At 36.2% G+C, this 25,463-nt stretch overlaps 1 protein-coding gene across 3 annotated transcripts in view; it reads left to right on the top strand.

Annotated features, from left to right (window-relative positions):
• Positions 1-25,463, top strand: part of TOR (target of rapamycin) — a 62,683-nt gene that overhangs the window by 21,989 nt on the left and 15,231 nt on the right. For all 3 annotated transcript variants that reach the window (XM_039021615.2, XM_039021618.2, XM_039021616.2), the window contains 22 exons: positions 1,907-2,009; positions 2,440-2,622; positions 2,876-2,968; positions 3,066-3,101; positions 3,181-3,279; positions 3,372-3,470; positions 4,213-4,375; positions 10,212-10,336; positions 10,961-11,013; positions 15,563-15,686; positions 15,778-15,963; positions 17,068-17,220; positions 17,289-17,441; positions 19,965-20,036; positions 20,134-20,268; positions 20,423-20,484; positions 20,864-20,961; positions 22,593-22,702; positions 22,778-22,951; positions 23,055-23,120; positions 24,250-24,318; positions 24,412-24,522. In XM_039021615.2, coding sequence (XP_038877543.1) covers positions 1,907-2,009; positions 2,440-2,622; positions 2,876-2,968; positions 3,066-3,101; positions 3,181-3,279; positions 3,372-3,470; positions 4,213-4,375; positions 10,212-10,336; positions 10,961-11,013; positions 15,563-15,686; positions 15,778-15,963; positions 17,068-17,220; positions 17,289-17,441; positions 19,965-20,036; positions 20,134-20,268; positions 20,423-20,484; positions 20,864-20,961; positions 22,593-22,702; positions 22,778-22,951; positions 23,055-23,120; positions 24,250-24,318; positions 24,412-24,522 — 2,467 coding nt within the window. The remainder of the gene's footprint in view (positions 1-1,906; positions 2,010-2,439; positions 2,623-2,875; positions 2,969-3,065; positions 3,102-3,180; positions 3,280-3,371; positions 3,471-4,212; positions 4,376-10,211; positions 10,337-10,960; positions 11,014-15,562; positions 15,687-15,777; positions 15,964-17,067; positions 17,221-17,288; positions 17,442-19,964; positions 20,037-20,133; positions 20,269-20,422; positions 20,485-20,863; positions 20,962-22,592; positions 22,703-22,777; positions 22,952-23,054; positions 23,121-24,249; positions 24,319-24,411; positions 24,523-25,463) is intronic.

Below are 25,463 nucleotides of genomic sequence, written 5' to 3' on the forward strand. Positions count from 1 at the left end.
TTCACTCTTATGTGGAGCTTTGTATCTTTTGAATATTAGTATCTTATTTTATTTTATTTTATTTATAAGTCTCTTTTCAATAGAATTTTTTCGTTCCTTGTTAAAAAAATCCAATCAATAAGTTCAACAAATATATATTAAACCATACATTTTATTTGGGTAGGTTGCCGATGGAAGATTGATAAATTTGATCTCATGATGGTCCTAATGAATTGAACCACTCAATAGTTTTAGGATTGCCTCCTCAATCCCTCTGGGATATCGTTTCCTGGTTTTGTGAAGTATTTTCTCTGTTCTTATTTTTGAAAATTTAATTGTATTGCTGGTACTCTGTCAAAGGAATCTTTATCTAGGTGTATATGAGGCTTCCTCCTCATTGCAGGAGGAGATTATCGCAGCTTTATGGAAATCCAAAGCCATTGGAGAACTAATATCTATTGTGTATTAGGTTTAAATTAAATGGTAGTCTTAATACTATTCCACTGATGTTATCCAAAGCAAACTTCCATCCATCTTATGCCTTCTATTTGCTCTGATTAAATCACCAAACAACCCAAAAGCTTAAGCTAATGAAAATTTAATTATATCAATACTTCATCGCTCTTTCTCACTTGTAGACTTGAAAATTTGTCAAAGGCCCAACAAGTGGAAATTAATTTTAATTGGATAAGAAATTACTTTTGTTGAAAAAAAATATGTTCAAAAAAATTATAGGAAATGACTTTACAAGAATTCAAACACAAAACCTTTGGTTTTGATACAATGTCGAATCACCAATCAACCCTAAAGTGTAAGCGGATGGGTTATGGTAAATTTAATTGTATCAATACTTCGGTAGTTCCCTTTGCTGGAGGATACCCACCAAGCATGTGTTTTTTGGTTGCTCATATTCTCTGGATTGTTGATTTCAATATTATGGACCATGGAGAAAACATTTTCAAAGAAACTTTTCTCCTATGGCTAAAAGGTCAAAAGTTCAATCCTACCTAGGAATTAATTTTCTACAAGTTTCCTTGACACCCAAATGTTGTAGGATCAGGCGGGTTGTCAGTTGAAAAGGGAAAGAAACTTTTCTCCTGGTTATCATTGGTCGTCCTTCTTTGGCTCCCAAAGGCCAACAAATTATGGGTTAATGCACCTTTTATCAAAATTATGGTGGGAAAGAAATAAGATGATCTTCCAAAGCTAGCATGTTCATTGGCTTGATTGAACCAAACGTCTGCTAGATTTAGGGCTCATGTTGGTGTTGGTGTTCTCCTTTGAAGCCTTATGCTGATTTTTTGTTATAGGATTGATGTTTTTTCTTCTATTTTTTATTGGGAAAGAAAACACAACTTTTCATTGATAGAATGAAAAGAGACTATTGCTCAAAATACAAGGGTACGGGATGAAGAACTAGAAAACATAAAAATTAGAATCCCAAGAGAACCATTCACGAGGACATAGATTAGCTAGAAGGAAAAACCCTGCAAATAAACAACAATCTTGACTAGAAAAATACATAAATATCTTAGAAAGATGGCACTAAGGGAAAGTGGAGGTCCTTGCACTTTCAAAACGATAAATCAATGTAGGAGAATAACATAGAAATCCCTTTGAATCCTCTTGAACCAACATTCTCTGTAATGAATGGTGATCTTGGTGTGTTACAGGATCTATGTTTAAATTTGGAATGCTTTTATAATTCTTTTGTATCTTTTGAGTTTCAATCACTTTTCATAATTTTCGTATCTTGTTCAAAAAATTGCAGGTCATTTTTCCTTTATCTTACCCATGTTGTTCAACTCAATAAAATAAATATATAATTTTCTGTTGGAAAAAGTCTTGATTGGCATTCTCTTTTATTTGCCTAGTAATTTACCCCTGATGATGGCAGAATAATTAATATTTTTCACTGTCATGATAGGTACGTTATAACTCCGTACATTGAGTACCCGTTGTTGCTTGGCCTACTGTTAAAATTGCTGAATGGTGAGCTAGCTTGGTCTACTAGACGTGAAGTATTAAAGGTTGGTATACCATACCCAGACGAAGTGTTTGTTTAGAATACCTTCTAGTTTGAGCACTTCTTCAAAATATCTTTAACAAAATTGCTTTTACATTATCATATTTTAAATAGTGCTATCTTCGACACAATTTCTTTTGTTGCGCTATGTTCAAAAAGTGTGTCTATTAATTACACCAATGTTTGTCTATTAATTACACCAATGTTTATTTTTCATACTACATATTTTCAAGATTTTAATTTCATCTCGTTGAAGTTATTTTTGTATAATTTATCTCTAAGCTTTGCTTCAAAAGTTTAAATTAACCCAATTTAAAATCATTCAAGAAGCTATACTAAACAGCTTACTAATAAGCATTTTATCCCAAAATTTATTCCAAACAAACTAGAAGTTTGTATCATTAACGTGCTCAATTCTAAATTACTTTCATCAGGTTCTAGGAATAATGGGTGCTCTGGATCCTCATGTGCATAAAAGGAACCAACTAAGCTTGCCAGGGTCACATGGAGAAGTAACACGTGCAGCAAGTGATTCCGGTCAACATATTCAGTCTGTGGATGAACTTCCCATGGAGCTGTGGCCCTCATTTGCGACATCTGAGGATTATTATTCCACGGTAATCTGCTCAATGAAGTATAATACATAGATACCTAACTCTAAAAGATTGTTAAGGTTTCAATTAAACATTGGATTCAATGAAGTGGCACAGATTTAGTTCCCATTTGGGACTACCAGCTGACTATATAAATTCCACTAGGTTTCTATATTATATGATATTTAAATTGAAAATAAGACGTAAATAGAGGAATGGCAAGGATAGATGTTTCAGGTATATGTACTTGTTTATTCATCTATATTTAAATTTCCAGGTGGCAATTAATTCACTCTTAAGAATACTTCGGGATCCTTCTCTTGCAAGTTATCATCTTAAGGTGGTTGGATCGCTAATGTTCATATTCAAGGTATGCAGATGAAGCAATTATTTTCTATTTAGTTGATCTTTCACTTGAGTAGCTCCATAATAACTAATTTCTCCAAATTTTCTCTGTACAAATATAGTCTATGGGCCTCGGTTCTGTTCCATACTTACCAAAGGTCAGTTAATGTGATGATGAATTTCATTAATTTGGAATTTTCTTCAATACTTTAAATTCTTTCCTTCTTTCAACTTCAGGTTTTGCCTGATCTGTTCCACACTGTTAGTACATGTGATGATACTTTAAAGGACTTCATAACGTGGAAACTTGGAACTTTAGTTTCTATTGTCCGCCAGGTTTATAACAAACTGCAGTGTTTTGGCATTCTATCCGTGCTATGATGCGGTTATCAAAAAACCTTCTAAAGCTCATGCTTATGATTATGCAGCACATTCGCAAATATTTACCAGAATTGCTCTCTCTCATATCAGAATTGTGGTCATCCTTCACTTTTCCCTCTACCAGTCGCCCTCCACTCGGCTATCCAGTGAGCATGTTTTCTCCTTTCGATTATTTATTTTCTTTACTTTTTTTTATTATTTTTGTGTTGGGGGGTTGGTGGTGGTGGTCAATTGAAATTTAAACAATAATAGAATTACAAGATAAACCAAGTGTGTGTTCAAGGTACTTAGACCCTCTCTCTTGAGATCTTTGTCATGCCTTAAATCACTCACTAAAATATTTCCTAACTTCTTCCTTCCTCACCCTCTCTATTTATAACCAACTACCCTAACAACTTCTCTAGCTAATTACTAATATAGCCTTAATAACATTCCAATCACCTTTCCGTTTCATTCTTCATGCTTTATACCTTTCCATTTCACTAAAATATACTTGGTGTGCTTTCATTTTTTCAGTCTAGGTGTTTAATTATCTTGTACTTTTTGTTTTAGTGTCATTGTATTTTGAGCAATGACCTCTTTTCATTTTAATTTTTTTTTGAAACAGAAACAAAACTTTTCATTGAAGAAATAGAAAATGCTAATGCTCAGAGTACAATGAAATGAAATAAGCAAGATAAATCAAATACAACCGGAAAAAACCCAAAGCTGCACTTGTTCAGAAAATTAACACAAATACAAAACATAAACAAAGCTTCTTTTCATCATATCAATACAAAGTTTTGTTTCCTTCCAACAAAAAAAAAAAAAAAAAAAAAAGATAAAGAAAGAAAAAAGAAAAAGGAAAAAATCATCTGGCTGATATTTTATTTTAATTTGTTCGTTTAGGTTCTTCACTTAGTGGAACAACTTTGCTTAGCCCTCAATGATGAGTTCAGAATGATTCTCCACATTATTCTTCCTTGTTGTATTCAAGTACTAAGTGATGCCGAACGGTGTAATGATTATACCTATGTTCTTGATATTCTTCACACTCTTGAAGTTTTTGGTGGTTAGTACTCATCATATTTGGAGCTACTGTTCTTTATTATTATTTTCTTTAGCTTACAATGTGAAGTTTATGGTGGTTGATACTGTTTTAGCACAATTTGGGGATGGAGATTAAAGAGTTATCTGTGTAAACATTAAATGGGAAGCTTTCTGTAAATAATGTAATCATGGAAAACTGAAATAGGTTACAGAAAATGGGTTTTAAGTTCTTACTTTCTCTTATTTAAAAAAAAAAAGAAGAGAGGGAGAGAGAATTCAACGGTCTTTACAGGATAAGCTTCTTCATTGGATTGCTTGCTTTGGATTGATTATTTTTCTTCTACTCAGTCATTTTCTCCTCGTTTTTTCTATGTACTCGTTTTGGAAATTTTAGAATTTTTACTTTTGGTTTCCTTGTACTTTGAGCATTAGTCTCTTTTCATTTTATTGATGAAAAATTGTTTCCTTACAAAAATTAAAAAAAGAATTCACTGTGGGTCCATTTTTCCTTGAAATTGAGTGAGCTGTATATTATGACAAACAAATTCAGTGCAGGCCGAATTTTCCTTGGAAATTCTTCCATTTCTTTCCCTCCAATGACTCCAAAAAGAGCCAGAGCTGTCCAATTACACAAAAACTTGGTCTTTCCCTTCAAATGCGAGCCTCAAGCTGCCAATCATCCACGGTTCTTGACAAGAAAATAGTTAACTCAAAGACTTACAAAATAAAATTCAAGCTTTTTCGGGAAAAACAACAGTGAATTAAATGTTGGTCTAAGGACTTCCCTTCCTTGAAAAAAAGCCCGATTTCAAAAGTTCTTCTTGACCTTAAGAGTATCAAAATCTGGTTCAAGGCAGTAATGTAAGAATATTTGTTGGGTGACCATTGTTTATGGAGCTACTGTTTATAAAGAAAGAAAATTTCTCTGGCCGAGACTCATCTCTTTATCACATTACTGCCTTGAACCATGGTGTTTTGGTGTGACTTCAACTTTACTTGGTGGGCTTATGAACGATTTCCTCTTGGCAGAACCACAAAGGGCATGCTTGGTTGCTGAATTTTGAGTGGTGCAAAGTGATGAAGAATGGTGTTGAGGTTAACCAATCCAGTGGTTGGGCTGGTTTGCTGATTTTTTTTAGAGAAGCAATAGGGCTGGTTTGCTGATTTTGAGGAGGTTAGGCCACCAACACCAATTATCCATCAAGTAGAAGAGAGTATCAAAATCTGGTTTGCTGATTTTGGGAGTGAGGAACGTGAGAGCATGTTGGGGATTGGTTAGTGGGGACCATTAAGAGAGAGAAGGAATGATGAGATGTAAGGGAGAGTGTGAGTATACAGTGAGGTTAGAAGGCTGATATCTTTTATCCTTAGCTTTGCCGAGTCTTCTCATGGTGAGAAAGGAGTATATATTTCCTTAGGGCAGGTTTCCATTCAATAATACTCATCTTGTAAGGGATATACCTTACAAATTGGTATAAGAGAGTGTCGATCTGGGAAGATTGATGGCAATAGCTTGGAATTTAGAAGAAAGAACGGATCAAAGTATATAGTGAGGTTAGAAGGCTGATATCTTTTATCCTTAGCTTTGCCGAGACTTCCCAGGGCGAGAAAGGAGTATATATTTCCTTAGGGCAGATTTCCATTCAATAATACTCATCTTGTAAGGGATATACCTTAGAAATTGGTATAAGAGAGTGTCGATCTGGGAAGATTGATGGAAATAGCTTGGAATTTAGAAGAAAGAAAGGATGCCATTGATCGTGAGAGTGAAGGAATTAAAGAGGGAGTTAAGAAGATCCTTGGGGTTGAAGGAACATTGGCAAACCTGACCAAGAGTGGAAAAGTTCAGCATCCAAGTGGAACCAACAACGTAACTTGGAGGCGAAAGATGATGGGGATGCTAAAGATAGATCTTACGTCGTGCCGACGTGGGAGTACGCCTTCAGTAGCAGATGAAGCAACTCCACAGGCAAAGGCGAAGAAGTCAGGAGGGACGACGCAACGTGTAGATGGATCCTATAATTAGTGATTAAAGAATGGTTAGAAGAAAAAAGAGATTGGAGCCAGCTCAAGAAGGTGGAGATGCTAGTCTTCAAAGGAGAGGAACCTGATTCATGGTTGTTTTGTGCTGATAGATATTTCCAAATCTATAAACTCTCTGATACTGAAAAATTAAATGTGGCAGTGATAAGCTATGGTGTGATGGCCCTCGATTGGTATTGATCGAAAGAGGAGAGAGTCGTTTTTCGACTGGAAGTATCTAAAAATGAGGTTATTAGCTCGATTTTGGTCGACCAGGAAATGAACGTTATGTGGCCAATTCTTGGCGATCAAGCAGAACGACAGTTGAATCCTACTAGAATTTTTCTAATAAATTGGTTTCGACATTGAAGCAACTCACAGATGAAGTTTTGGAGGAGACATTCCTTAAAAGGGCGTGGATTTGTTGATGAAGGTCAAACTCAATTGTTGGGAATCGGTCGGTGTAGCCCAGATGATGAGGCTGGCCCAGAAGGCGGGGGACCGAGAGTTAGTTTGAATGGATGCAAGGGAAAAAGCCCAAGTGGAAATAAGGCCCAAGGGACTTTTCTTAAATTGAACATATCTACCCATGCTCGAGACATGATGAAGACAACTAGGGCATTTCCAATGCGGACTATTACGTTGAGAGCAAGTTCAACTTTGAGAGGGAAGCACAACGGTGTGGCGCAGTGGTTGTTTGATGTGGAATTTCAGGCATGAAAGGAAAGGGGGTAGTGGTTTCGATGTGAAGAGAAGTTTTCCCTCAGTCATCGTTGTATAGTGAAAGATACTCAAGAACTTAGGGTCTTTGTGGTGCACCCAGATGAAAAGGAATCGAAGTTGTTTGACGATATGAACAAAGGGAACTGTCTAGCAGAGTTGAAGACAATAGAGTTTAAGGATGCGACGAAGGTTGAGGCCACAGCCGAGTTGTCTCTGAATTCAGTGGTTGGTTTGTCGAATCTAGGAACCATTAAGTTGAGAGGAACGATGGAAGGAAGGAAGGTGACAATTTTTATTAATTGTGGGCCATTCACAATTTCATTGCTCAAAAGGTGGTTGGAGATGGAAATAGAGTCAGTTTTTGGACAGATCCTTGGCTAGATTCTTCTACCCTGTCCACTCTTTTTCCCTGGCTGTTAAGAATTTCCTTATTGCCAAGGGGCTCCATAGCTGATGATTGGGACCACTCCTTAAGCTCTTGGTCCATCATTTTTCGTCATTTGCTAAAAGATGAGATCGCACACTTTCAAGCCTTGATGCTTGCCTTATCAGAAAAATCAGTTTCAGCAAGCCCGGACAGCCGCTATTGGTCTTTGGAAGCTTCAGGCTCCTTCATAGTTAAGTCCCTCACAGCCCACCTTTCCTTGAAGCATCCAATGGACAATCTCCCTTTTTAAAGCTCTTTGGAAATCTAAGAGCCCAAGGAGAGTTAACATTCAGATTTGGATTATGCTCTTTGGCCTTTTAAACTGCTCCATGGTATTGCAAAGAAAGCTACAATCGGTTGCCTTACTACCTTCTGCTTGCCCTCTATGCAAAATGGCAGGTGAAGATTTACAACACCTTTTCTTCACCTGTACCTTTGCAGAAAAGTGCTGGTGGTCCTTTTTTCACATGTTCAATTTCGTTGGGGTTTTTGGTGATGGCTTCAGAGGCAATATAACGTATCTTCTTTCGAGTCCCTCCTTCTCAAAGAAGCCACGGTTACTGTGGATCAACATGGTTAAGGCCATTCTAGCAGATATTTGGTTTGAAAGGAATCAGAGAATTTTCCATGATGCTGAAACGAGTTGGGAGGTCTGCTTCGATTCAGCTAAAAGGAATGCTTCAGCTTGGTGCTCCTTGAACATTGAATTTGATGGCTTTTCAATACAAGACATATCTTTAAATTGGCAGGCTTTTATTTTCCCCGTGCCTTAAGTTTTTTTATTTTTTCTTCGGTGTTCATCCTCGTTATTGAAGTTGTACTTTTGTATGGACATGATGAAGGCGCTAAGGGGGTATCAACCTAGTTGAGATGTCCGGGTGCACTTCCTGAATTACCATTAACGGACGTGACCAATTATGTGGTCATTATGGGCACAGGCAGTCATTTGGGGGGGGGAGGGGGGTTAGGGAGTATTATTGAAGGCCAGTGAGTTGACTATAGTTCAGAGTTTCCTGCCACTACAGCTGAAGGGAGTTGAAGTAGTTCTTAGGATGCAATGGCTCTTGACCTTGAGAGTTACAGAGGTTTGATTGGAAGGGCCTCACGATGAGTGTGAATATGGGGGATTCCACGGTGATCTTGAATGGGAACCCGACTTCACGAAAACTCAGTTCACCCTTAAACGAATGGCAAAGTCTTGGGAGAGTGAGGATTATAGATTCCTTGTGGAATGTAGAGCCCTGAAAGTGACAGAATGGAGGATAGAAGAGGCTGATGGCAATGGGATTATGGTTCGTCAAGTTCATGTGGGCCTAGGAAACATTTGGCAAGAGTTCAAGAAATTTTCCAGTGGCCAAACACCTTACCTCCTTGTCCAGAGATAGATCACAGTATTCATGAATGAAGGCACCTCCCCTGTTAATGTCAAACGTCAAACCTCTGTAACTCACAGAATGGTGGATGAAATGTTGGTAGCAAAGATCATTCGGTCGAGCACAAACCCTTACTCCAATCTTGTGTTGCTTGTTCAAAAGAAGGATGGGGGGTGGCGATTTTGTGTGGAGTATAAAGCCTTAAATCAAGTGGCCGTTCCAGACAAGTTCTCAATACTGGTAGTAGAAGAGCTATTTGATGAATTGTTTGGGACTCAAGTATTTTCAAAGGTAGACCTGAAGTCAGGGTACCATCTAATTAGAGTCCACACAGAGGGTGCGGAGAAAATAGCCTTTTGGACTAATAAGGGACATTATGAGTTTTTAGTGGTGTTGTGTGGATTGACCATTGCCCTGACCACCTTTAGTCCTTATTGAATCAAACTTTCAGGCCGTATCTGAGGAAGTTTGTGCTAGTTTTCTTTGATGACGTTTTGATCTATAGTAAGAGTATGGATGATCATATGCAACACCTGAGAATAGTTTTCAATGTGCTAAAGAAGAATGCACTTTACGCAGACGAAGGTAAATGCTAGTTTGCTAGTGACAAGATCAAATGTCTTGGGCTCCTAATTTCAGGGAATGGAATTGAAGCTGACCTTGAGAAGCTGAGGGCAATGATTAAATGGTTGCGACCACAACATATCAAAGATGTGAGAGCATTCTTGGGTCTCTCAGGCTAGTACAGGAAGTTTGTAGAGGGATATGGAAGCCTATCAACACCTTTGAGTGCTCTGCTCAAGGGAGTGGGCTCTGAATTGAAAGAGGAGGCTACTGAGGCTTTTGAGAAATTGAAGGACGCGGTGGTTTCTCTACTCGTGCTGGCTCTTTCCAATTTTAATCGACTTTTTGCAGCAGGATTAGGAGCTGTATTATCCCATAAGCAAGGCCCCTTGCGTACTTCAGAGAAACCCATTTAATTCATGGCAATGGTGATGGAATTATGATTAATGTTTCTCGTAAAAATATATATATATATATATATATATTGTAGTTGCCTTATAATAAAATTTCTTAAATGATTTTTTTTTTCCTTTTTCATTTTATTATGATTTCTAATAATATATTTCTTTTCATTACATCAATGAGAAATTGTTTCTTGTTTTAAAAAAGATTTCAAATATTGTATTATGAATGGAAGTAATTCTTGCATTCTTCTTTATGTTTTATGTGAAGTGAGGTTTCTATTGGTTCATGTCGTTATTCTTTATTATTTAATGTAATCGTGCTTAATCATATAATTCATGTTGTAGGCACTTTGGACGAACATATGCATCTTCTTCTTCCTGCACTTATTCGTTTATTCAAGGTGGATGCTCCGGCAGACATAAGACGTGCTGCAATCAGAACTTTGACAAGATTAATCCCTCGTGTTCAGGTTCATGATTGATCCCCCTTGTGCATGTGCAAGTTGTTTTCTCTTTTATACACAAGTAGAAGTGTTGCTTCTATTATTTATTTATTTATTTATTTTTGATACTTTTATTGTTAGGAACAAAATATTATTGATCTATTAATAAGATGTACAAGAATGAGTGAATTAAAGGAATCCCCAAAGTAAAGAGATTAGTTGTTGTACAGTTTAGAAATCAAAGTATTTATCATTTCTAAATTTAGAGTTGGAGAGAGGAGATTTTTTTGTATGATGGACAGATGTTTATTATGCATCTTCTCTCTAGTTCCCGGATTGACTGAGGTCTAATATCACTAGTTGGCAATCTTGAACAAAGCCTTATGCAAATATCCATTCTTTTAGATGTGGAGTTTTTGTGGTAATATCACGCGTTGGTGATTTTGTACAAACTTTTGCTTACAACTGTAGTGATTCATAATAAAAATAATTTAAAGAATCTGCACGATCAAAGGTATATGCTATATCAATTAGAAAAAAGAAGAAATGAAATAGCATCTTTAACTTCTTTTCTCCAAAAGAAAATCAAAATCTTTAAATAATGTTTTATATTTCTTGTCTCAGTTATTCTTTCTGTAATCATTTTGTCAGGTAACTGGCCATATATCTTCTCTTGTGCATCACCTGAAGCTCGTCTTGGATGGGTCAGTCTCTTTCTCTCTTCTTTCTTTGTATATACAAATATATAAATATATACGTAAAGGAACAAATGTTCAAGATGTCAGCTTTGTATGAAAAGAATCTTTGAATGCCAAATGTTCATTTAGTACTGAAGCAATGAAAATGGGGGATAATGGAGAACCTTCTACTCAAACAAACTCAATATTTAAAGCATACTAAAAAAACAGCGTCTGAAGACAAGAAGTTTGGCCATGTTCCAAGAAATTAGTTTGGCGGGGGCTTGTGCTTGTGCTTGACACAACTTGCCCTAGGTTATCCTCTACGCTTGAGTCATTTCATGCAGTGGTCAGAGGCAAAAGTCAACATAGATTTGTCCATTGGCATTTTCCATCAAGGTCTCTCCATTGGCATTTACCTCAAAGTTTCTTCGTGTAGTTAATTTTCAAGAATCACAATCAGCATCCCAAGAAATCAAAGATAATTCGCACTTTTAATATGACATTTTATTTATTTTCTGAACTCGTTGAAGCCAAGTAAACTTCCTTCTACAATTGAGAAGTCAAGGTAAGTATGCTCTCCCCTCGCTCCTCCTTTCTCTCTCCTGTCTTCAGTAACTTCTGACGTTCTTCTGCCTCTCTTCCGTTCACTCCATATGTTTCTCTCCTCCGTCACTGATAATTCTTGCTAGAATGGAAGTCAAGAGTTGCTGTATTAACAATCAATATTTTTGCATTTGGCATGACAAAGATGATTCCTTTTTTGGCTTTTTTGTGTTAATGCTGGGGTTATTAAACTATCTAAATTTCGTTCTCCGGCGGGTTGGTACGTGGAATGTGCAGTTTGGCCATCCTCGGGAGGCAGACAGAATATACATATACCTGTTGGAGTTGACAAACGAGGCTGGCATTCCTTCAGACCTTTGATTTGTGAAAGCATGATCTTTGCTTCAAGTTCTCAACAGTGTGTCAAGCACTCAGGCTGATAAAGATGGAACATTATTACCTGTTAGAAGTTATCTGATAAGTTAGATGGAAGACCATAGCAGTAAGTATCCCAAGATCCTATGCTGAAGCTGTTTGTATGATTCCATCTCCTCAGCAACCCAAGCGCTCCAGAAAGTTGGGTTTTATGAACTCTTCAATTGAAGATTATTTTTTCTGGGTTAGACAAGAAAGGGAAATGTTGTATTTGAATTTGGAATCTGTTTCAGTTGTGACAAGACTAATGGCCCATTATTCATGGATGGAGGTTAAGGCTACAATAGAGGAGTATTTCCAAGTTGTCATTTCGATCAGTCCTTTTACGGACGACAAAGCTTTGACTAAGATGCCTGAGGAGCAAGGATTTTGTTTCTTTCACTTTCATTAAAAAATGAAATCCATATGGAGATTTGCACTTAAAGATTGAGCACTGGTCCTCAAAATTACACTCCCTATCAAGGAAGGCTCTTTTACTAATCTGAACCAATGAGGGATTTCAAGTAGTTGAGAAAATTCGTTCCTTGTTCAGAAAAATCAAACATAAACATTTTCAATTTGGGAAAGGAAGACTCTTTTACTAATCTAAACCACTTCTTGGATTACACTCCTCTTCCCGTTTATTATATTTATTATTCTTTTTATATCTGCGAGTGTCCAGGTCAACTTATGCGTACTTCGACTAATCTCACAAGACAACCTGTCTGATCCTACAATATTTGATTGTCAAGGAAACTCGTAGGATATTAAATCTTAGGTTGATGGCCACCATGGATTGAACCCATGACCTCTTAGCTCTTCATTAAGGGGATGTTCCCTTATTTACCATTAGGCCAACTCACGAGGGTTACTCATTTTCCCGTCTAGACTTGAAGATTAATCAGAGTAAATATCCAATGCTAGGCTTGATTTATGATCCTTCGAATTTAGCTAGATGGGCATCCTTAGTGGATTATCAGCTTTTACCTTCTTGTAATTAGGTTTATCATTTGGAAATAATTCTAAATGTTCTGGTTTTTGGGACCCAGTCTTGGATAAAGTTTCTTGCTGAGTTTGCTAGCTTAGATAGTGCAATTGGGAATATTCTCAAGTTTTCTAGTCTGTTTTTAGTAGTTTTATTCAGAAAGGTGGATCAAAGGGTCTTTCTTGGCTTGTCCTTTGATTGGACAATTCACGTTGAAGTTGCTCAGTTTAATTTTTTCTCGAGAGGTACTTTCTTCAAAGATTTTGCTGATTTCTCTATCCAAGTCCTAAACATAATTCGGAATGCTTTTATTTTTCCAAATTACTGTTATTGAATATTTATTTAAATTGTATTGTTGGATCTTAATATTTTCTTTTGTATTCCTTTGCCCCTTGTTGTTGATAGCTTGTTCTTGTATTTGGTCTTGCTAAGGGGTGCTATGGGGATTGCCCCTTGTTGATCCTCTAGCTCTTTCTACTATTTTACCTTTGCTTGTACTTTGAGCATTAGTCTCATTTCATTAATTCAATGATGAGGCTTGTTTCTATTAAAAATAAATAAATATATAAAAATAAAGGTTCTTGCCTCTTGGAAGAGGAGCTTCTCCTCTAAGGGAGATACATGGTAGGATAAACTCTTATGTAGTCGGTTTTGAGTCAATCTTGACTTACTTCCTCTCTCTCTTTTGGGTCCCTAGTTAAGTTGATGAGAGATTCTTTGTGTGGTGAGCTCGTGGCGAGATTTTATTGTGGCTAAGTATTACTCCCCCTCTTGTACCTGGCCTTCATCTGTTTGAGGCAGATCTGCACGTTCTCATTGGAAGTTTATTTCTTAGACTCTTAGATTGAATGCCTCTCGAACTTGGAATTGTCTTGGTAATGGTACCTCTATTTCTTTTTGGAAAGATCCCTGGCTGGATTGTGGTATTCTTTGTAATGTTCTTCCTCGATTATATCGTCTTGCGCTTCAACCTTATTTTAAGGTCGCTAATGCTTGAGTTACTGAATCTGAAGCTTGGGACTTAGATCTTCGCTGTAATCTTAATGATTATGAGTGGGCTTTTTTGTCTCATATTTTTCAACGATCAGGTTGCATCCTATTCTTGATTCATGATCTTGGTGTTTGGACTCCTGTTCATCATTCTCTGTTAAATCTCTGATTGATGATTTGGTTGGAGTAGCTGAACCACTTGTCCAGGACCTCTACTCAGTTATTTGGAAAGATTTTTATCCCAAGAAGATTAAACTTTTTTATCCCAAGAGTAGCAGACCGTTTACAACGCCGTATGTCGTATATGTCCCTTTCGCCTTCTTGGTGTATTATGTATAAGTGCGATGGGGAATCTCTTGCTCATTTGTTTATGCACTACCCTTTTGCTTCTCGTTTTTGACACATTGTTTTGGGAGCTTTTGATTGGTCTCTGACAGATCTAACTTTATCTTTTATACTTTGGCATCCCTCCTAGTGGGTCATCTTTTTGGTGGTACTAAACGATTGATTTGGATGGTCATTACACGTGCCTTTTTTGGACCCTCTGGTGTGAGCGCAATTGTCATCTGTTCAAGGATTTTTTTTTTCTCATCTTTCGATAGTTTTCTGGATAAAGTTTTGTCTGCTGCTTTTTATTGGTGCAAAGATAAGCACCTTTTTAGTCATTTCCGTTTATCTTTTTTAGTCTCCAATTGGACATGTTTCTCGTAATTACCTTTTGGATTTTGGGGTTTTTCCTATTTCATTAATGAATGAAAATTTTCTTATCTAAAAATAATAATAATAAAAATAAAGGGCTCAATCAACCCCATGGTGGATGACACTTGGAGATGAAATCTTGATAAATCAGGTCAATTTACATCAAATTCGATCACTCAACACATTGCCTCTAGCAAATGCTTCTCTCTACAAGAATATTTGGAAAGGTCCCATCCCCAAAAAGGTTCGATTTTTCCTATGGGAAGTTAGTTATGACAGCATAAATACTGCGCATGTTCTCATCCAAAAGGCCCCTTGGATTTCATCCGCTCCTAATTGGTGTGTTCTTTGCCATCAAAATAATGAATCCATTATGCATTTACTGGTCTTTTGCGAATTTGCTCAATCTTTTAGGGAAAGAATCCTTCACAGCTTCAATTATCATATGACCTTTCCAAATGATCCTCTCACTTTATTGAATATGCTTCTTATTGGCTAGCCATTCAAAGCTAAGAGGTACATATTGTGGACCTTCCTCATCAAAGCCTATCTATGGCTCATATAGAATGAATGGAACAATTGAGTCTTTGAAGACCTGAAGAATTTTACTCGCTTCTTCGATCATCTTTTGTAAATTTCTTTCACTTCGTGTAAACTCACCCCATCTTTCTGTGATTATAGTCCTACATCTCATACTTCGTAGTGGAATACTATTATGTAATCTCATGGCATTTTACCTTTTTGTAATTTCATTCCATCAATAAAATTATTTTAACTATTTCTCATTAAAAAAGGGCCATTTCATCTTAAGGACTATTTATGTTTTGCAGTTATATTTGGCTGTTAATTTGGAACAATCATGAATTATACACATTTGTGCCTTTGATTTACTCATTTTTCTCTTTTCATTAATCCTTTGATTTTAAATTTTTACGCGTACAGGAGGAATGATGAGCTCCAAAAAGATGCTGTTGACGCACTTTGTTGCCTAGCCCAGGCCCTTGGGGAAGATTTCACTGTCTTTATTCCATCAATACACAAGCTTCTATTGAAACATCGATTGCGGGTTTTGTTACTCTTCTGACAACATTTAATTTATTTATTATGTCTGTTTAGTTGTATTTGGAGTGTGACAAGTGAATGTTACTTGTTTTCAGCATAAAGAATTTGAGGAAATCGAGGGACGTTTGCGAAGACGGGAGCCACTGATCTTGGGGAGCACTACTGCTCAACGGTTGAGTCGGCGAGTTCCAGTGGAAGTCATCAGTGATCCTCTAAATGATGTTGACATTGACCCTTATGAAGATAGGTCTGATGTACATAAACAGTTCAGAGGTCACCAGGTATTTGTGATATGTGATTTGCATCTATTTTGTTATTTAGTATATAATGTAAACTGAGCTCGTGCAAACATTTTGAAATGTGCATTTCTATAGTTAGTTAATGCCTATGCAAACTCAAGATTTCATGGTTGGTGTTGTAGTTCTATGACAGCAGAAATAAAGCATCTATTTTATGTAGAAGTGAGAGTGAGAGATGCTCAAAATAAAGTCATGGAATGGAAATAATCATTCTGAGTGCTAATAATAGTTCAAATATTATTATTCGCTAGGTCTTATCTCTTGATTGGAGCCCTTTCATATAGTTTGCCTCCCTTTGTGGCCATTTTCTTCTTGTATGCCTTTGTATTCTTTTTGTTTCCTTGTATTTTGAGCGAGAGTCTCTTTTCATTGAGTCGTGTTCCCCCCCCCCCCCCCCCCCCAAAAACAAAAAAAGAAGAAAAAAAGAAAAGATCTAATGATTTGATTTTATGATCAATTCCAATTAATTTTTTTCTTGTAGTTGTAGTCTGAGGTTTTCAGTTCATTTTACCTTGAAGTTGTTAGTTTCCATGTTTAAGTCTTCTTTATCATGGATATAATTGTTGCTTTGTTGGATACAAGCTTTTTTCATCATTTCTCAAATGATTTCTTCAAACTGGAAGAGAAAATGTTGTAGTCATTTTCACATTTCTCTCACAACATTCGTTGAAAGCCCACTTTTTCAGCTTAGGGAGATTTTGGTATCTGTAGATTATTGAAGAAGTATACTCATCAAGGTTAGAGTATGAAATAAATCTCAGTCTCCAATTCAGGAATCAGGAATGAGAGATAGGGTGGTGGTCCCAGTTGGAATCAACAAGGGAAGTTGTCTAGATGATTGAAAGTAGTCCTACTACATCATATTTATGATTTATTTATTTATTTATTTTTTTGCATGTGTCTGTGTTAATTCTGCCTTACTGTTTCCAGATATTGTAATTTTTTTTGAAGGAAACGCTACTTTTCATTGAAATAATAAAGAGAGTCTAGTGCTAAAAAATACAAGATACCAAGATCAGCAAAATTGACAGTTTTTTGAGATGCCAAATTTGTACAAATCTTTTGAAATTACCGTTTTTTGTGTAGGTTAATGATGGCAGATTGCGCACTGCTGGAGAGGCATCCCAGCGAAGTACTAAGGAAGATTGGGCTGAATGGATGAGGCATTTCAGCATTGAGCTTCTTAAGGAATCACCTTCACCTGCATTACGGACCTGTGCAAGACTTGCACAGTTGCAGGTTAATTTATGACATTTATATGCATTTATATCTTCAGAAGATGGATTCTGATTGTAAGATGTTGGCAGCCTTTTGTCGGGCGTGAGTTATTTGCAGCTGGTTTTGTTAGCTGTTGGGCACAACTAAATGAGACAAGTCAGAAGCAGTTAGTCCGGAGCTTGGAGATGGCATTTTCATCCCCAAATATTCCTCCTGAAATTTTGGCGACACTTCTAAACCTGGTTTGTTTCTTAAGCAGGATTTATTGTTTAATTCATGCAGTTAAATTCTGTTGGTACAAATACTTCACTTATTTGATGACATTAGGTAATACCATTTTACATCTGCTAACAATAAACTAGTTAATTACTGGGATGCAGTATTTCACCTTAAAAATGCATAGGTGCTGAAGTGGATCAGTGTTTTGGATGGTTTGGATTAATCTGGCGTGTGATTGGGCTAGCTTAAAACGGTTTTTTGGGAGGACATCCTTCATAAGGGAGGAGATCTGTGCTTGAGACAAAAGGCTAAACTGAAGTCGGTGACCAACATACGTCTTTCTTAAGTAGAATTTCCAGTTTGAAGACTGAGAATGCCATTGTGTCCCTTGATGGAGAAAATGCAAGGACGGTGGCCAGTAGAAGGGGAAATTTCCTCTCTTTGCTCTCATTGGCTTGTCCTAGACATTTGGTGTCTCATCTTCTTGAGGGATAGGGAAGGATTGGATGCTCCTTTCATGTTGGAGGAGATAAAAAAAGGCGGTCTTTAGCTTTAATGATGTTAAGGCACCTGGTTTTGATAGAATGCTTTATCAACAGGATTGAGGGATTAACTAGGATTTGGACAAAGTCTTCCTGGAGTATTATGAAGGGAGGAATCGTTGATTCTTTCATGCTGTACTTTTTGTGGTAGGGCATTGAATAGGGCGGGGTCCTAGTTAGATAGGTGGCTATGCCAAAGTTGGTTGAGGAGGGTTGGTCAGGCATAGGAAGCTTGTAAGTACACAATGAGGCCCCACATAGCCGGGTGGTGTTGGTGTTTTTCTTTAGAGCCTAATGCTTTGTGGCATTGGATCATTGTCGGTTGGCCTTCTAAGTGGGTCAATTCGTGGGTGAGAGGCACTTGTGGGAAATCTTGGAAGACCTACCTTCTCATTTAGTTACTCCTTTGAATTTATTTAAATTTTCTGTCAAAGATGGTTTGAGCTTTGGTGGATTGGAGGTACCTCTCCTTTGTCGGTTTGAAGCTTGGGTGGATTGGAGGTACCTCTCCTTTGCTTTGTTTTCCCCATCTTCCTTGGAATCTGCTTTGGTTAAGGGATTTTATATCTTTCAAGTTTGATTTTGTAGATGGGGAGGCCTTTGATATCTCTTCCTTGATTTCTTAATTGTTGGCTTTCTTTTACCTCTTGTGTGACTAGATCTCTGACCAACCTGGTCATGCATAAGAAGATAAACTCTTTCGTTTTGATTCAAAGGGGTCTTCCTTGATGGTGGGTCCGCAGTGGTGTATTTTGTGTAAGAACAAGGAGAACGGACATTCATTAAAGTTGCAACCTTGGTTCCTCAACTTCAGATGCATTTTTGGAATCTTTTATTATTCCGTCAGCTTATAATAGTTAATATTGCCCAACTGTTGAGGAGGTGTTGTCTTCATCCCCCACCCCCCAAGGGTGTGGGGGAAGAGTTTTGTGGAGATCAACTTGTCTTATGGAATGGAACATCTTGGCTAAGAGGAATAGGAGTATTTTTACAGGGAGGAAAGATCCAGGAGGAGATTTGTCTTTGTAAATATTCCTTGCTTCTTTATCTTAATAGTTGGAGCTCTCTTCTTTCTTTGGTTTGGCACGTTTATGTGCTCTATGAAAGAATATATATATAAATGATTGCATTTTTTTTCCTTTTATATTCCTATTTTGTCAACCATTGCAATTAGTCAACTATTTGGGTCAAAGTGGTCACACAACAAAATGTTGTGTATTTTCCATGTATAGGTGTGAAGTGTGATCTAGACTATAGATATAAAAAGTCATGATCTTACAGTGGAAATATGTTTTAACTAACAGTCATGTTCTTTGTCTCGTTACAACTATTTGGGTCGAAGTGGTTACACGATAGATATGGAACATCACGATCTAATAGTGGAGACATGTTTGAACGAACAATCATCATAAATACTCTGTTACAACTTTTTGGGTTGGAATTGTTACATGACAAAGTGGTGTCTTGTGTGTATGGTTGTGATCTAAGACATAGATACACAACATCACCATTTAACGGTCATGTCCTTTGCCTCATTACAACTATTCAGGTTAAAATAGTATATCTTTAGGGAGGGGGATAAAGAGCTTTTGCTATCTTCTAAATAATATTTTTTGTTTCTCATAAAAACTATATATAACAGTCAGCCGTTTAAATTTTTATAAATTTCTACGTCGGTCATTAGAATGGTTACAACTTTTTGGGTCAAACAATGTGAAATAATGAATTAGTTAAAAAAATTTTGTGAACTAAAATGAAACTATAAATTCCATGTGGGATCGCATGTGTTATGGCTACTATATATATATAAATGGTTGGAAGTAACTTTTGTATTCATCAACCTATGACTGAAGGCTTAAGGATCTTCTTAATTTGTAATTTTCGGCAGTAAATTACTGCATTTGTACTTATGTTTTCAATGCAACAAATTCAAACATCTCCTGCATAAATTCTTAACTGCTATTTTTATTCTTTGTATTGCGGAATATGTTGGAAATTTGGCAGGCGGAGTTTATGGAACATGATGAGAAGCCTCTTCCTATTGACATTCGTCTTCTTGGTGCTCTTGCAGAGAAGGTAAACTCTATGATTCCGTCATTCTTTTTTCTGAATTTATAGCTCAGATGTGTCTGAAGAGGAACAAATAGGCAGTTTATTTTGAGAATTTGTTCAGTGTCGTGCGTTTGCCAAAGCTCTGCATTACAAAGAAATGGAATTTGAGGGTGCAAGGTCCAAGAAGATGGATGCTAATCCTGTTGCTGTAGTAGAAGCACTTATTCATATCAACAATCAGTTGCACCAGCATGAGGTTAACCATTTTTTTTTTCTCTTTGTCAATTTTTTCCAAGCATATACTTTAAGCTGATATTTCACATGGTTCGATTGCATACTCTCATTCCTTTGGAATGGGATATCTTGAAATATTCATTGCCATTTTAGTGATACATGTTTCCGTTCTCTAGGCTGCCGTTGGAATATTGACATATGCTCAACAACATTTGGGCGTTCAGCTGAAAGAATCTTGGTAATTTAGAATGTTTTGTTTTTCTTCTTGCTTTTTCATTTGAATTATTTGTTGGGTTAGGCAATTTGCCAATTTGGTTCTTCGAAGGACTAACTCACTCTCGTTATGTATGTAGTTTAATGAAATTGAAAGTTTAAAATTAAAATTACCTTGTGGAGCTAATTACAAAAATGAAAAATATTATTCTTTTGATTCTATGTCTCGTATTTGTATCAGTGCTTCTTAGAAGGAAATAGTGTTGGAATAGGATTTTCCCCCATTTCCCTACTATTAGGAATTCATTTTGTTGTATTCTTTTATAATCCTTAATTTAGCAATGTTAGCTTTAAATTTGGTGAATGTGAAATGATAAGTAATCACCTTATTTGCTATTTTTAAGGTACGAGAAATTGCAACGCTGGGAAGATGCTCTTAAGGCATATACTGCTAAGGCATCGCAAGCATCAAATCCACATCTTGTATTAGATGCCATGTTAGGTTTGTGACTTGTTGACACATCTCATTCCTTACAATTATGGCTTGTTCCGTTACCCTGTTATAAATGTATGTATCCTCGTATAACTTATGTGCACTAGGCGCTTGGTAGGGAGTTGTACTTGTACCTATAGTTTTGTAAAGAACAAACAAAATTTCAGAATTAAAATTTTACTTCAATAATTTTAATGCCCAGCCTTGAAGATGGTAGAGCCCCTGATTATTTCTTTTTCGGTATGTAGATTCAATATATTTCTGACAAGATGTAATAAAACTAATAACAACTCGACTAATTTGTGGATATGAATATTTTGGTGATCAAAACTTGAAGGATGCCAATGGCTCCAAGCCTGTTTTCTCTTTTTTCTCTTATACACATATTTACTTTTTTAACTGATAAAGATACAGTTACAGATAAGAATTTCCTCATGATTATACACATATTTACTTATATACATAGATATGAATATGGGTATATATCTTTCAGACTTTGGTTGGTCCACACTTGGCTACTAGTTCTCAACTATTATGGTCCAGTACAGTTAAAGCTTCTATATGAGATTTGGTTTGAACGTAATCACAGGGTTTTGCATGATAAATCACTTTCTTGGATTGTTTGTCTGGATTCAGCTTGTCTTCTTGCTTCTTCATAGTGTTATCCATCCAAGTCTTTTACTGATTGTTCTATTCAGGATATTAGTTTGAATTGGAGTACTTTTATCTTTCATTTTTCTTAATGAGAGTTGTTTCTATAAAAGAAAAAATTCCAGTATAATTTTGTATTATCTGTTGTAATCTTGTGTTTTATCTTTTATTTATTGTATTTTGAGCATTAACCTCTTTTCGAGTCTTGTTTCTTTTTAAAAAATAAAAAATAAAGCCCAAATCAAAAGGAGCCAAACTAAACAAGAAAAGGGATATTTACGAGCTACTCGACCATAGAATTACAACCTCTTGGTCAATATAAATGGAAATTGAATGCCTAAAAGAAGCCTAAAAGACAGCTCCAAACTGAAAAGTTAATGACATTTTCCGAAAAGATGGTCAAGATCCTCAAATGCATTTTAAGAAGCACAGACTGATAATTAAATCTTCTCTCTCACTCCTAGCACTGCCCTATAGCTTTCGATTTTGGGATTCATGACCCCCCTCATTCATCTTCTATTTCTTGAATGCCCTTCCATTCACACCCTATCACCACTCAACCTCGCCCAACTAACTGCCAATCCTAAAGAAATAATATATAAAAAATAATGTATCTTCAATGTATTGTATCTTAGTTTTTTAGAAACTGACATGTCAGCATATCCTATCGTACCTGTTTCCCATACTCGTATCCATATCTCTGCTTCTTAGGATTGGATTGGTGCGTAGACACCATGTGTTGCCCACTAACTTCTAGGATCTCTTATTTTGCTCTCAGTGAAATGAAGCTTGTGAGAAATAAAGTTCTATTGACTTGAAGAAACCTTTATATGATTCTTAATCTTTGTCCATTCTTCCAATGGTCTCATCTTTCTATCATACAGAAATGGAAAACAATCAGACTATTTTATTATTTATCTTATAATTGTGAAAACCCTATGGCAGCCACTGCTGGAGGTTATTTTGAATATAATCTGGATGTTTAATAGGGCGGATGAGATGCCTTGCTGCATTGGCTCGTTGGGAAGAGCTTAACAATCTATGCAAGGAGTATTGGACCCCTGCCGAGCCAGCTGCTCGGTTAGAAATGGCTCCTATGGTTAGTGTTTGACGTTGACCTAACAATGTTTGAATCATTACAGTTCTTACTTATCTATTTCTAAGGGTGCTCCAGGCTGCAAGTGCTGCGTGGAACATGGGAGAGTGGGACCAAATGGCAGAATATGTTTCTCGGTTAGATGATGGTGATGAAACCAAACTTCGTAGCTTGGGTAACACTGCTGCTAGTGGTGATGGAAGCAGTAGTGGAACCTTCTACAGGGCTGTCTTATTAATTCGTAAGGGAAAGGTACCGTTAATCGGAGGTCTATATTTTTTTTGCTATTTTGTACTTGTGTTCCATTTGCACTATTTTTCATGGGGGGTTTCTGACGCCAATGTTTCTGTTCCAGTATGATGAAGCACGTGAGTATGTTGACAGAGCTAGAAAATGTTTAGCAACAGAACTTGCTGCTTTGGTTAGTAACCTCTCCCACTAACACTCTCCAACCGAAAAAATTATATTCTATTTTATACCTTATCATTTACTAAATTATTATAATGAGTCAAATTCTCTTCGTGCTAATGATTGTTGCTTCTTATTCTTTTTGTTAGTGCTTAAATAATTTTAAATTTGTCATAATCCATCTGCTCAAGCTTTTGAGTTGACCCGTGATTTAACATGGTGTAGAGTAGGAGGTCCTAGGTTTGACCCCTGTAAAGGAATTTCTTCCTCAATTAATATTGAATTTTTCTTGTCTTTTCAACAAATTTTAAGCCACAAGTGAGATGGAGTGTTAGAGTGTTGACATAATATTAAATTTATTATAAGTTGTAACCCATAAGCTTAAGCTTTTAGGTTGATTGGTGATTTAATACTCATATATTTTTGGTTTTATGGCCTATATACGAGGAAAGTCACAGGGTTAAATGGATTTGGAGTTCAAAATTCAAGTATTATTTTTCAAAGACTTACCATTGTTAAACCTTCAATAACTTTCACTTTGTGAACACGTGAGTTTGTCAAATAAGCTTTTTCTCTTTAGGATATTGATTTAAATTGGAATGCTTTTATTCATCCTTTGTAATTCTCTTTAATATTTCATTTACTTTTTTTTGTGTTTTTTTTTCCTTTTCACTTCTTTGTGGGGTTGGATCTTTTTGAGCATTAGTCTCATTTGATTACATCAATAAAAGGTGTTGTTTCTTGTTTTTAAAAAAGAAAAAGCAAACCTTGACTTTTTCATTCTTTAAAAGGAATTTCCTGTTTCATGAGTGCTGCACTCAGCTCTATGAGAAGTTCCAATGGATTATTTAGATATTATCGAGGGCCTTTCTCAATTTTTGAGCTTGCAGAGTGTATGAGCAGCCACTCTTTCTTTTTTAAACATTTAAATTAAGGAGCTGGCTATGGTTCATGTCACCTGGAATGAGGTTCAGGGCACTCGAATCTTTTCTGTTTGGATGAGATCTACTTCTACAGTTCTACTAATTCACATAAGCATATGATATGGTGGAGTCATATATGTTCTTGTGAACCCAAGAAGCATACTTTTTTTTTTTTTTTTTTTTTTTGGTGGTGCTTTAACTAGACATCTGTATCTTTAGGTACTGGAGAGTTATGAGCGTGCTTATAGCAATATGGTCAGAGTTCAACAACTTTCAGAACTAGAGGAGGTGGTTTATGATTAAAAAATACCATCTAATTCCTTCATCATCCTTTTCTTCTTTAGGTAAAGTAACGGATATTTGATGATTGTGTTCACTTAGGTCATTGATTACTGCACACTGCCCGTTGGGAATTCTGTTGCTGAAGGGCGACGAGCTCTTATTCGAAATATGTGGACAGAACGCATACAAGGAGCAAAACGGAATGTAGAGGTACTGATGCTTCCTTAAAGTTGTTTCTTGGTATTTTCTTTAAGGTTCTTTCGTGGTATTTTCTTCAATGTTTTCTTTGTAATACTTTAGTTCTTTCAGTTCTTTTATTACTTTCTGTTTGTAATTTTCCTTTTGTTACAATGTGGTAACTTTAGTTTCAAGTGTTGGGCTGTTTTGGGTTTGCCTATATAAGTAGTCGTTCCTCTATATGACTAAGATAACTGAGGTATTATTCAAATTTTAAGAACTCTTCGACTTGTTTACACCAAGATACATAGACCACTTCTTTCGTTGCTAATTGGAACCCCATGCTCAATATAATTATTATTAATTTCTTGAATTTTCTTTTTGAGATGGCTTGCTAAATTTCTTGGTAAATTGCTGAATTGCTATTATATGTTATTTATGTATTCATAATTGTGTTGTGCAAAGTATATATACCATGTTAATCAGTTCTCAAAAGTAGACGGTAGGAATTACCTAGTTGGCTTAGTGTTACAGCTTAACATATTTAATCTCTAATTCGAGATATTTGTTGTAATCACCAATAGGTGCTGGGTGTTTTCACTCAATCATTGCATCAATCAATGAAATTGTTTCTTTTTCAAAAAAGAATTACTTATTTGGCTTAGTGAATCGTCAAATGTTGTTTATTAATCTGTTCATTTTTCTTCAAGTGACTGCAGAAAATTTTAAAAAATGCCTAATTGCTAAGCTTTTTGTGATGAACTTTAGAGGTGTATGTCGGAGTTTTATCATGTCAAACAGTTCTCAAGAGTATAGAGAATCCATAACCCATTTACTGAAATATCATTCCTTCCATTAAAGTACATAAGTAAATAAATAAATCTCGCATGTCTTGTTATTCTCCACTAGACCCAAAAGATTAAAGGTGATAGGTTAGGGTAAATTTAACATCTTTCTTCTTTTTCAACCCTCCC

Source organism: Benincasa hispida, chromosome 5 (assembly GCF_027475165.1).
Source record: "Benincasa hispida cultivar pf3 chromosome 5, pf3_genome.v1.1, whole genome shotgun sequence".
Classification (NCBI taxonomy): domain Eukaryota; kingdom Viridiplantae; phylum Streptophyta; class Magnoliopsida; order Cucurbitales; family Cucurbitaceae; genus Benincasa; species Benincasa hispida.